Source organism: Eurypyga helias, unplaced genomic scaffold, assembly GCF_000690775.1.
Source record: "Eurypyga helias isolate BGI_N326 unplaced genomic scaffold, ASM69077v1 scaffold34430, whole genome shotgun sequence".
NCBI lineage: Eukaryota > Metazoa > Chordata > Aves > Eurypygiformes > Eurypygidae > Eurypyga > Eurypyga helias.
The window spans coordinates 1-12,478 of record NW_010224365.1 but is presented as its reverse complement, the minus strand read 5'-3'; the positions used below and the strand labels follow the sequence as shown (position 1 = coordinate 12,478).

Sequence of the window (12,478 nt, the reverse complement as noted above, 5' to 3'; positions counted from 1 at the left end):
GCCACATGTCACACCTCCCTGGAACGTCATGCAGGCTTCTAGGCCAAATGCTTCCCCTACACGGGAATCCAGGCGTCAGCATTACAGGAACCGGTAAGTCAGCAGAGACCAACTTGGCTATCTTTTACGATGAAATTAACATAGAATCACATAAATATCAATAATATATGAAAGAAAAAGTTTCTAGGTGCAGCAGTTCTTAGATCCTTTCTCTAGCTGAGTCTCTCCTGCACTTTTTTCATCAATAAATGTGAAGGCAGAGGTTGCTGACTGAGTGCAGAATGTCTTTCTTGTGAAACGCTTGTACGTGTCCACACTGGCACAGAGGTGCTGAGCTCCACAGACAACACACAGCTTCTGAAACATTCTGATACGCCTAGGTAAGGCTACGAGGATGTTTTTTCATGTAAATCAAGAGGTAGGCTGTTTGTCCCCTGTGGAAGCAAAGAAAAAGCAAAATAAGATGTCTGTTTGAAGATCTGGGCTGAAAGTAACCCCCCAGGTTTGCTCCTGCTCAGCTTTTTGGGGCTCGCTCAAGTGAACTGGCCTTCTCCAGCGTTCCTGAGGCAGCATGAAAGCTGACCCCTGACAGCACTATAGCTCACAGGAGGGATTCTCTCTCCACAGCTCATTTTCTTATGATGCAGTGAAACAGAAAGCATGGAGGAACCCTGACTGACACACCTTACTTCAGCCAGGATACAGGCTCCAGGTGGCGATCCAAAGGAACAAGACCACTCTTGCAGCCCCGTCTGCGACTGCTCGGTAACCCTACAGGCCCCCGCTGCAGTCATACACTCACAGCAGTCATCACAACACAAGGATGCCCCTTCTACTCTCCTGCATCCCCAGTGCATCTCTGGAGATACGCAGTGCAAACCCTTTGTCTTCCCTCTCTCTGCTACCTGCATTCCAAACCCCAGAGCAGCGTGAGGTAAAAAGAGAGATGTCTTTGCCTACCAGAGGAGGTTGGAATGTCCATAGGTGCATTTAACATCATCCCACGATACCTAGAGAGGAACAACACACAAGGGGAGGCTGGTAAAAACTCCCGTAAGAGGTGGACACAGTGTCACACCAGCACGGCAATTCTCGTAAGAGAAGTGGCACTGCCAGGAACTAAACACCTTTTTATAAATCGATTTATTGCTTTGACCCTTTGAGGAAAAACAGTTCCTTTTGCCTCTTCTGAACACAAACATTCAACAGATCTAGGGTATACAGCGGACGGCTGCTTCTGCAACTTGCAAACCAGAACTTAAGGCCTCGTTGGGTACAGAAGCCAGAGCTGCTTTGCCCTCAGCTCAGAGTATGCTGTAGCAGAGGGACGAGGTGCACAAAGCTCTGCCGTTTCAGTTCTCTTTCCTGGTTCTCCTAACTCAGTCATCAGTCAGACTGAATGAGACCCAGAGGAGTGTTGGGAAGCTACAAAAGAAATGTGGATTTGTCTCCTCACCTGGCACACCTCAGAATCGTTGAAGCAATACCATTGACACTCTGTCATACTTCGAATATAGGCACAGTAGTGTCCATAGCTAGTTGATCCGGAATGAGCAACAACGGCAAAAAGCTCATATTGCCAGGCAGCCTGTGAAGAGCCACAAAGAGAAACTTTCAGTGCAGCAATCCTCATTTGCCACTGGCTGAGAAGATGCAGCTGCCAGGACAGCAAGAACGTGTTTTGTAAGGAAAAAGGAGGAAGATTAGCTTGGCCTTGAGGATCCTGCCTTTTTTGCTCTTACCCTCAGCATGCTGCCTGCCGGCTATGGGCTGCCACCCTCCCCGGGGATCACAGGAACAGGAAAAAGGCAGTAAGAGAGTGAAGGGGCAGCAAAGGGGTTACACTGCAGCCAACACTGCACCAGCAAAGTTTTGCTGTTGCCACGCTTTCCCTTGTTATTTCTCAGTACGGGGAACAGATCCACAGTGTGGCAGATCATGCTCAGCTGCCCAGCAAAGCTGTCGTCTCCCTGCTAACCTCCGACCTGTGGCAAACACCACTGCATGGGGAACGGCCAGAAGTCGAGTGCCCGTCTTGGCCTGGTGACCTCTGCATAGCAGTAGCTTTGCCGCTCGCTGAAGCTGACTTGCCCTGGAGGCTGAACCACAGGACAGAAGCTGCCTCTAAGACACTGTTTACAATGTCTGGATTTGGTCACCCCAATGAACTGTGTTTTCATCTTTTCTTTAGTGTATTTAGAAATGGAAGATAAAGTTATGCTAAACAGTCTCGGAAAAAAAAAGGGATTGGTTTGGGGTTTTTTTGGTAAAGCCTGGGATTTGTCCTTATGGCAGAAAGCTCTGGTTATGGTGCCTTTGGGGATTTTATCTGAGCACAGAAAGTTGAATAACACCTGAGCCAGGTAAAACCATGGGATGTGAGACAGCACCAAGCACAGGGAAAGCCTGAGACATACATTTTTAAGAGAGATGCTTCAAACTTAGGCAAGCACTGGTTTGATTTCTTAAGTTTTTATGAGACTTGAGCAGAGGAGAGAAGAAAATCTGCTCTTTTTAGGCAGAGCATTAGGAGTAGCTCACCTTTTCATGGTCATCTGCTTGGCACTGATTTTTTGTCAGGACTGCACTGAAATCAAGGTCCTGTGGAAATGGCAGGTAGTGGCTAAGCTTGTGAATGTAGGCTGATTTTTTGAAGCAGAAGCGCTTCAGGTGTATGGTCAGAGTCTGTGGCAGATGGACAAGCTTCATGCTCTGTAAAGCAACAACGAACACAATTGATAACCACGGAACAAACACTGGGGAGGTGGGGTGGAAACTCCCTTGTGACATGTGGCCACCCAAGCTCCGTGGAGGACACCAAGCTGACAACTCACTCCTTCCAGCAGTGCCGTTGGTGGTATTACTGCGGCTGCCATGGCTGCCACCCAGACGTATGGATGCAGTGTGGCCTCAGCAGCAGCACACTGGTGATGCGGAAAGTGCCCTCCAAGCCTTGGGCTGAGGCAGTCTCCCTTACACACCTCTCCTTCAATGCACTTGCCTCTTCATGAACCAGCTAATTCATCGGCTGGCAAAGCCCACTGCTACTGAAAATGTGGAGCCAAGCAGAGAACAGGGAAGAAAGGAATCAGCCTACAGTATCTCCCTTCTATGTGTATGTACAGCTCCAGCAACATGTTCTTGTCTACCCCTGGAGCTGCACAGGGGTGTAAAGCCCCACAGTGGAAACACATCACCACCAACAGAAGCTTTTCTGCTGGTACGGAAATCCTACATCCCTCCGTGACTTAAGTGACAACTCATGAAAGCATTCTTTTGTTGTCAGAGCTACGTCTATAGCAGGGATCTTCCTAATCAGAAAGCTGCAGGTGGTTTATACACAGCTGACACGTCTGAGCTGTTGATTTCCTCTTAAACTGATATGGTTGAGTCCTTTCCCCACTCTTCCCAGTCCTAAAGGGAGTTCTGGCTTCTAAGAGACATACAGGGAAATAATTCCCTGCTTACCTGCAGAAAAGGTGTTTTCCTTCCACAGTGTTCGCAGAAACACATGTTGTGATCAGTCAGCTGTTCTGGACGGAAGAAGTACTGCAGAGAGTCCTCCTAAGAAGACAGAGGAGATTCCTTTCAACTGAATTCTTTCAAGCTGGATTTCTGTTTCTACTTTGTCTCACAGGGTACAATCAAACAGCAAAGCTACAGAAAGCACATTTTATACAAAGGACAACAGATTGGCTCGCAGCCTAAAAAAAGGTACCTCATTTTCCCTAGCTACTGCTGTGATTACACTGGTTGAAAAAAAAAGAAGAGTAACACATTTTCCACAGAAAATATTGGGATGCACAGGTCTCCTTTATACCTACCTCAAAGCTTTAGGGGTTTTGAAAGAGGCTCCTTTAGTCTGAAGCAATATGAAGTGTTCAGAGATTAAATAATGTCCAGTGGTCCAGTATGACCTGGAAAAAGCACTGTCTGTGGCAGCACCTACAGAGCCACCTCTATCCAGGTATCAAACAGCAGTTCTGATTGGACAGTGAAAGAACACTGCCCTGGGCAAATGCAGGGTGCCTGGCCAGGGATTACAAGTTATCCAGGGCTCCTCACTGTGGATTCTAAGGTCTCACAGGTACACATCACTGTGCAGTATGATTCTTTCAGTCTTACAGAGGATTTATTGGATACCCTTTCTAGACAGGCGATTCAAGGACTTTATTTTCCATTTTCCGAATCAAACAACATTTTTGAGAAATTTAGAACCCCTCAAAACAAAGAAATGTGAATGAGAAAAGATCACCTCAAAGTCCTACACACCCTGCAGAGATTGCAGAGGAGTCCCAGGAGACACCAGTGCTGCAAGGAGAAGGCTCCCGCAGTGAACAGAGGGGAATCTTCTTCCTAAGGAAGCAGTGCTGCCACTGAACTCACCAGAGTCCTCAGGATGCGAGAGTTGGAATCCAGCACTGGGAGGGGAAGTGTTAACATGCTGCTGTTCCTTTTTGTTTCAAAAGAGCATTTCTGACAGGCCAGGTGCTCCTGTACACAGATTGCATACAAATCGTTCAGGTCTTCAACCTGGAGGGGCAAAAAAGGCCAAAACAAGGTTTATGAAGAACACAGCTGAGGTATTTCCCTCTGTGGGTGGGAAAGCTCACCTGGACACGTTACTTCATGCTACGTTACCGCTTTAAGGCTTGAACAGAGCTCTGACATTGACTTACGTGGACAGGATTCTTCCCACAATTTAAAGGAGAAGAACTCCTTCCCCTCATCCCCTCGCACAGGGGAAAGACACGTTCTATAACAGGATCAGGCAGTTATATGTCTGCTTTGATGCGGAATTTTACTGTTTTGTTTGAAACTTCAACAGGAGCCAGGCTTCCTGGCTATGACAACTATGACAGCAGGTTGAGGAAGAGTCACTTTTCTCTCACCTTGCACAGCTCCCCTGGGAGGAACTATCATGTATGTAACATACTAACAGTGACTAATTAGAATGAAATGCACATGGCTGACTTTAAAGAGCTGAGGAGCTGTGTCAAGACACACCAATAAATGCTTACAGAAATTTGGGAAAAAAAAGAAATGCAAGGTAACTAAATTCAGTGTTGCAAAACGATCAATCTTTTTGTTACTAATCAGCTCTTCCATTAGTACTGAGTCCCTGCCATGACGTAAAATTAGGATGAACAAAAGTTAACTGTGATTCAAAATGCTGAAGCCTATGAAATCAAGATTCCCTCTCCCATCTGAAAGATTCAAGGAAAGATCCAAATAGCAGATAATTTTAAGATTTCATTTTTAGGACAAGTGTCAGTGAATGGGATTCTTCTTCAAGAAGCAGAGGAAACCACACATGACAAAGGCCAAAGGACCTGGTGTTCATGTCAGTGACTGTCCTTACCAGCTCTGGCTTTTTCATCTGCCTCTTTATCAAGTTCCAGATAGTCAGAAAGAGCTGGGCAGCATCATGCTGCACAAACACTGGACAAACAGAAAACACAACCTCAATCAGTATCATGAACAGCACCAAGCACAGATTTCCCACACATGGCAAAGGGAGATTTGCTGTCCCCCATCAGATCCAACCCCTTGTTCCCTTGCCGCTCCCTGACAGAGCTTAGGCTGGAGACAGGCTGCCATGTCTCCTCCACGTGACCTGAGCAGCAGTGGGCGAAGACGGGAGTGCTTGAGTGCCCCACGGTACAACCCAGTGCAAGAGTCATGTCCCCGTCGCCAGATGCAGGGCCAAGAGATACCCAATACCTAACGGAGGAGAGAGCTCAGGTGTCGCGCTGAGGGTTGCTTTTATTTGAGTCCTCCTTAGAAACAATACAGGGAAGATGCTGTTCTCTTTTTCACACTTGTTACGGCACAGACTTGTCTCCCCAACCCCTTGGTAAGGCTACAACACTCCTGTGTGCTAAGATAAAAATGGTAGGGAGGCCTATCCATATGTGTCATCCACAGAATGGTGTAAACCCCTGGATCCCTACCCAGGGAAAAAGCACACAGTTTCAGCACAGGAAGCCAAGGATGATGATGTAACATTATGCTTTGGCTTTCCACTCTGGCTAAACTGGCATAGAAGCCCAAGGTGGTGGCATACAGCTCAGTGCACAGCTTTGCTTAGAAGGGCTCAGCAGAGAATCACTTCAAGACTGTTTCAGCTTAGGGGGAAAAAACAAATCCATGCCCTGAATGCAAAGAACTGCTGTTTTCAGTCCATGACGACCTCAAGGTTTAGGAACTGGGCAAAAACTACCCACAGTTTAGCAAAATCTTGGCATTTTGGACTACCTCTATGCTTGATCATAGGTGAAACAAATTTTGTGGAATAATCCAACACCCAGAAATGGCAGTGCTTTCAACTTGCCTGGAAGTTTGACTTCAACTGGGCTCTAGTAAGCTTACATAGGTCCCTGACTAAGTGAAGCTTAGAAAATATACTTTTCCTCATGTCCAGTAGCACATCTGCGATCCAGTTAAAGCACCACCGGCTGGGATATAGGACTTTATGAACCACACCTGAATTTTAAAGCCAAATGACAAGGTGGGAAACTGTCCTTCTTTTACAAACAAGCTTCACAAACTCGCTTTGGGCATCTCTCTTTAATCAGAATAAAGAAGGCAGAATGCAGAGCCATTCAGTCTCAGGGGGAAACATGATGTGAACAAATATTCAGGTTATCTCCTGTTCCTCCTTAATACAGGTCTGGGCTGGCTACCATCTGTCCCTTTCAGCGTTGTCCTGTTTAGGCTTTCACGTGATAAAGATCAGGGCATTTGGATATACTGTGTGTATCTGTACACATAAACAGACCCTCAGTATCCCGTTGTCGCTGGTCACCTGTGCATTTAACAATCTCTGTCCTTTGGGAATCTCCCCAGGTGGGAGTTAAGCCAGAAAATTCTGTCTGCCCTTATAATAAGAGCAAGGATACGGTTTCTATCCTTGGGGATCTGGGTGAACACACGACACCTTCCTTCTAATAAGAAATGGCAGCTGTTTCACTATTATCATGCCAATATAGCAAGACAAATCAAGCTATAAGCTGTCCTTTCTCTGCCCTGTGCAGCCCTTTCCCTCTGGCCGGTAGCAGTAGCTGAGTCTTCTAGCAATCCGAGTCTTCCCACCCTTTGGACATCAGCAAGGATATCCGCTGGGGGCTTTTTTCCCCCTCTTCACAACTACGACGCAGCATCTCGCTCACGACTGGGAGGCAGCTACAGAGAGAGCGCTACGTCATCCTGTGCCTAACTCCTCACATTTCCGAATCTCTGAATGAGGTGTCCCTGCTGCTTCTAAGTGCTTGACAGTTAACAGCCCTGGTCTGCAGACAGTGGCAGGCATGAGGTGGCGCGGCTTACGTTTCACTTGGTATGCTGAAAGACAGCAAGCGAAGTCCAGGGGAGAAACAGCTTTCTGCTTGCCACACTGCATCTCCTCCAACAGCAGCAGCATTTGGTACGGGACATTCCTCCTCTTCTGCGCATCATGTGGCGGCACTGTGATCCTATAGAGAGAAGCAGCAACATGACTGGTAATCGAGGGGCGTGATGGAGAAATGTTGGACACCACACCTGAAGGAGCAGAGGTGGACAGCACAGATAGCGACTCAAGCAGAACCAGAATGGGCGTGTTTTCAGAAAAAGAAGGGAAAAAAGGGAAGCAGACAACCTGTACTAACTCATCACGCACTGCAAGGCGACAGTTCTAAAGTAAAAGGCCACAATTTTACGTTGGCCTGTTCCTGAACGAGGGGCAAACCAAAGCAGTACCTGAAGTGCTTTCTGGGCTCTAGAAACAACATCAGTTACAGCAGTTTCAGAGCTGTTCTTGCCTCCCACCTGTTCATGCTTTCTTTCTCAACATATCCTCAAAATTCCATGGGCATGTATGCCGTAACACTTTGTACTTCAACTATACGCCAACTGGAAAGCTCTTGATCCTCCCCAAATTTCTTGCAGCCCACAGATTTTCTAAGTCTTACTGCAAATAACAGTGGTAACCTACTGTCTACATTATTATCTTTGCCTGTTTAGGACAATTCTCATCTCTGCATGTCTGTAACTTGCCTTCTTCCCCCTCTGCACACCGGAAGGGTGTAAGAAATCTGGAGAAAGGAGGATTGAATAGGAATGATCCACTTTGATGATTAAAGCTGCAGGGAACTGAGTAAACTGGAAACAAATCAAACCAGTTATTAGCATGGTTGGTAGGGAGGCAAAAGCCCAAATCCTCCTTAAACAAGTAGAGGGCACGGTCAAGCAAAACAAAATAACATTATGTCTTCCCTATCTGCAACACCACTTCTCTGTTGGGTGCTAGCCAGGACAATCAGGAGCCAGAGGCTATGGATCACCATATGTTTGTGTTTACATGCTTAAAGTTACAAAGTTAACAGTGGATATGGTTACACAGGACACGTCCTTCACTTATAACAGCCTATAAGCCTATCTAGAATAAAATCCTAACCTGTTCTGGAAAAGAGAGATCCAAGTTATAAAGACTCAGTTCAGGACTGCAGCTTACTGGTGTGCAAACAGCACACACATCAGAATCATAGAATCACTGAATGGTTTGGGTTGGAAGGGACCTTACAGCCCATCCAGTTCCAACCCCCCTGCCATGGGCAGGGACACCTTCCACTAGACCAGGTTGCTCAAAGCCTCATCCAGCCTGGCCTTGAACACTTCCAGGGAGGGGCCATCCACAGCTCCTCTGGGCAACCTGATGACTAACAAGTCAGAAAACTGCAGCTTCTACCTCTGCAGGCCCTGTCTGCAGAGAGACCTTGGCAGAGACCTTGCTGAGCGAGCTGAAAGCACCTTGCTAGCACTCTGGTGATCCAAGCCTTCAAATGTACATCCCACAGAAGAAAAAGGAGCGGAGAGAATAGAGCAACCACGGAAATAATCTCAGGTAGTTCGAACCTTCGGAGTATGCCAGTGAAGTGTATATTCATGAAGAACACCTGGAGCACAGAGTTCAGACAGCAGGTCTGTCCAACGTTGTACAGTCCAATAGCTCCTGTAGGCACAGAAAAAGAGGAAATGATGTCTGGGGATAGGTACAAGAAAAGAAAGTGAAAATTATTTGAAAGTGACATAGTCCTCTTGCCCATATCCAGCCATTCTGTGCATAGGCCCAGCATCTTGGCCAGATCTGAGAAAGTGTTCAATCTACTCTCGTCTTTCTCCAGCAGATAACATTTATTTTTGTTTAGCAACTGACAGGAAAAATCCAAGTAAGCCTGGATTATGATACCGAGATGTCTCCCAGTTCCTCTATTTTCAGACCCCTCATAACACATCTAAACATAAAATTAAAAAACCCAGAAGACAAAGGCTGGCTGCACAAGGGTTTTTATTCAGCCTTTTACACAGCCAGGCCTAATAACAAAATGAAGAGCTATGTGTGGGACCACATGCTAGCAATCCACCACACTGGCTTAAATTTCCCCTTCAGCCTCTCCCTGGTATTCTTTTTCTCAGTTTCAAAGAAATGAACTAGCTGGAGAGAAGTGGAAAAAGCAAGTCACAGCTGTTCACACCGCACACAAAAAGACAGTATGCTCTGTGCCCCACAGAGGTGCAAGTCATCGTGATCAGAAATTAGTGTTAATTCTGAGGTCATCACCAAAGGGAGAGAGACATGGGTTGGAAACTCAGAACAACTCTGAAATGCACACAGTTGGTGGTGAGGGTGGGCTGGAGCTGGGACAGAACAGTACGTACCCCTGAAATACTAGTGACAGCTTTTCAGAGGCCAATCTAGTGATGCTGCAGAACAATCAGGGCCCGATCTATGGTTTAGCAAATCCAGGAGCAACACTGGCTGTGTTTGGAAAGAGACAGGGCCAGCATCTAGATCTTGCAACTGCCATGGACAATTTGAGGACTTAAAAGGGGTAAAAGCTCTGAGATCCTAATGTAATCCCTTCCCAAAAACTAAATTGGTTACTTGGCAGGGCAAAATGAGAACTGTCTGTATATTCCTCAGTGAAGAGGGAACGAGTAAGAGAAAATGACGCCTAAGGACAGAGAATGGAACAGCAGGCATTAAAAACAGAGAATAGGAGAGTGAAGAACAGACAAGACATTATTACCATTTTTTAAGTCTGCCACGCCAAAGACTGATGTTGGCCTCTGGTCTTTGGCCTTTGGCTCTTCGACTTCCTCTTTATTATTCTGTACTTCTGTTCCTGCCTTCATGGTCTCACTTAGCGCCAGCTCTAGTTTCTTGCTTCTTTCCTGTCGTCCACTTCTTTGTCCCATCAACAATATTGTGCCAAGACAGAAGGACTGCAGAAAGGCACAGAAAGATCAGAAAGAGGGAGAACACCCAGAAACACGGGATTTGTCTTTGTATTAGATATTTTGATCACGAAAAAGCTGGAATGGCAATAAAACGAGTAAGATTACTGCGACAGCTTTGGTGTATTTGAATTACCACAGGTACTGTAAGTGTGGTAACAGACATGGAGCTTGACAGCACATCCTGGCTTCCTTTCATGGCTAAGTTAATAAATGAACCTTCTGTTCCACAGAAACGGCTCCACCTAGCCAGGGTACTCCAGATAGGCCCGTTCAAGAAGATTCGGTAACATGATTAAAATTACCCAAATGGCAGCTGTCGCAAAACTCCCCTGTTCAGTAAAAGTAATGTTTCATCGCCCAAACTATCACAAGTATTCAGAAGGGCAAATTTCACCTTGTCTAGCCCTTTCAGCTGATAGCATTTGTTTCCTGTACTGGGCTCTGTGCATTGGTTTTAAGCACCTTAGTCACAGCTCTACTGTGGCACTTTGGAGGGTAATTTTTAAAGGCATTTAAGCACCTAAATATCAGTTCCTTTTTACGCTCCTTCACATGATCACAGGCAACGTACCTGTTTGAGCAAAAGAACCATGTCTTGGTTTTCAAGAGAGTATTGAACAGACCGTTACTCTGACAGTCTCTTATGACTCAGCTGCTGGCTCTTTAAGCAAAAGTTTTGGAAAAATCACCAAAATAAAGCAGAAGAAAAATACGCAAGCAAAACAATCTGACAGATATTCAAAGGCAATTACACAAACCCAAAACTTCTAAAAAGCCCACCTTCAACAGGGGAGGCAGAATCAGTAAAACATTATATGCATAGGGAAGCATTTACAGGGGGAAAAAAAAACCCACCAAACCCAAACACAGAATGCTCAGAAATTATTATTTTACAAATATTAAACTGCATGTAAAATGAACCTGAGGACAGGTACTGGAAAAATGAAGAAGAGCTCCCAAGAAAGGGAAATAAAAAATCCTGGTTCTGCCTTTCACAGAAAGCAAGCCTTTGCTGTAAAAGCATGTTATTTTTTAGTTTAACTATGCCTAATAATGTTAATTATCAAAGTTTCTGAAGAATTATCAGGCAGGGAAATTCCCTTCCTCCCCCCGCCCAATTATTACTTTTAAGCTGAAGTATACTTTTTCCCAACTGTACTTTCGATTCTTTACTTCTGAAGGTTACTTTTGAAGTTTCATACACTCAGATTCACTAAATACTGTCAAATTTCACCGAGTTTTGGGAAAAAAAAAAAAAAAACAGACATTCAAAGATAGGCTCAAGAACATTGCTTTTTATATATACAAATCCAGTGATTAGAACAACTATGCAAGAAAAGAGAAATTGGTTTTGATTTCTCGGATGTCTGAACTCATACTGCCTTTTTCCCTGGAAATGATTTAATGAGGCATTCAGGTTTCTGAAAACCCAGTGGAACAGGTGGGATTAAGGGCGGATTTGGGATAAAAAGAGCAAGCTCAGGGCTAAAAGGCTTTGGTTGACTTGAGAAACAGAAAGATGCCAGGGCAGGAAGGTGTAGGGGGATACAGAGATGAGAGGATTCGGGTCTCTGGTTTGACGTAGCTCTCCCTCAGGCACCTAGACGTGACCAGCCGAACGTCGCTGTGGGAGCTGGGACACAAGCACAACTTCCCAACCTTTGCACGGAACGGCCTCATTTTGACCACCAAAAATATGGCATTCCTAAGATTTGCACTTGACCTTGCTTCCCCTCCATGAACATATAAAAAACACTGGTGAGTGGGCATAGGATTTGAGGAGCAGGCTCACCTCTTGCCCCCCATTCCCCCGCAGTGCACGAGCAGGGTCGCTCCCCGGTTTCCCTTGCAGGTCAGGGGTAGGGCTCAGCATGGCTCCCCCAACGCGTGTGGCTGGGCCGAGCCAAGGCAGCAAAAAGGCAGCGGCAATACCCTCCTCGTACCCTCCACCCTGCCATCAGCCAGCCCGCTTACCCGGCCTCCCCCAGCCAGCCCTGCTCCTGCCCATCACCCGGGGCTGCCCCACGGCCTAGCCACCCGCCCGAGACACCGGCCTCTCACGACAAAACCCCAGTGGGCCCATCGCACCCCTGTACCACAGCCCCCGAGGTCCTGCCCGAGGAGGACCAGCACCACCCCAGTGCCCTGTCGCCTCCTCCCTTGGCTCCTCTCCTCTCACAGGGATCCTGGGGTCATG

The 12,478-nt window shown here is 46.4% G+C and overlaps 1 protein-coding gene across 1 annotated transcript; it reads right to left on the bottom strand.

The window, feature by feature from the left end:
- Nucleotides 1-376: 376 nt before the first annotated feature.
- LOC104503885 (ubl carboxyl-terminal hydrolase 18-like) lies at nucleotides 377-10,239 on the bottom strand. Its single transcript, XM_010161319.1, has 10 exons — nucleotides 10,071-10,239; nucleotides 8,896-8,992; nucleotides 7,330-7,475; nucleotides 5,363-5,442; nucleotides 4,387-4,533; nucleotides 3,469-3,564; nucleotides 2,542-2,712; nucleotides 1,457-1,588; nucleotides 961-1,010; nucleotides 377-434 (listed from the first exon to the last, which is right to left on the bottom strand). Exons 1-10 carry the CDS (start codon nucleotides 10,237-10,239, stop codon nucleotides 377-379), a joined length of 1,146 nt encoding a protein of 381 aa, XP_010159621.1.
- Between the last annotated feature and the right edge of the window lie 2,239 nt (nucleotides 10,240-12,478).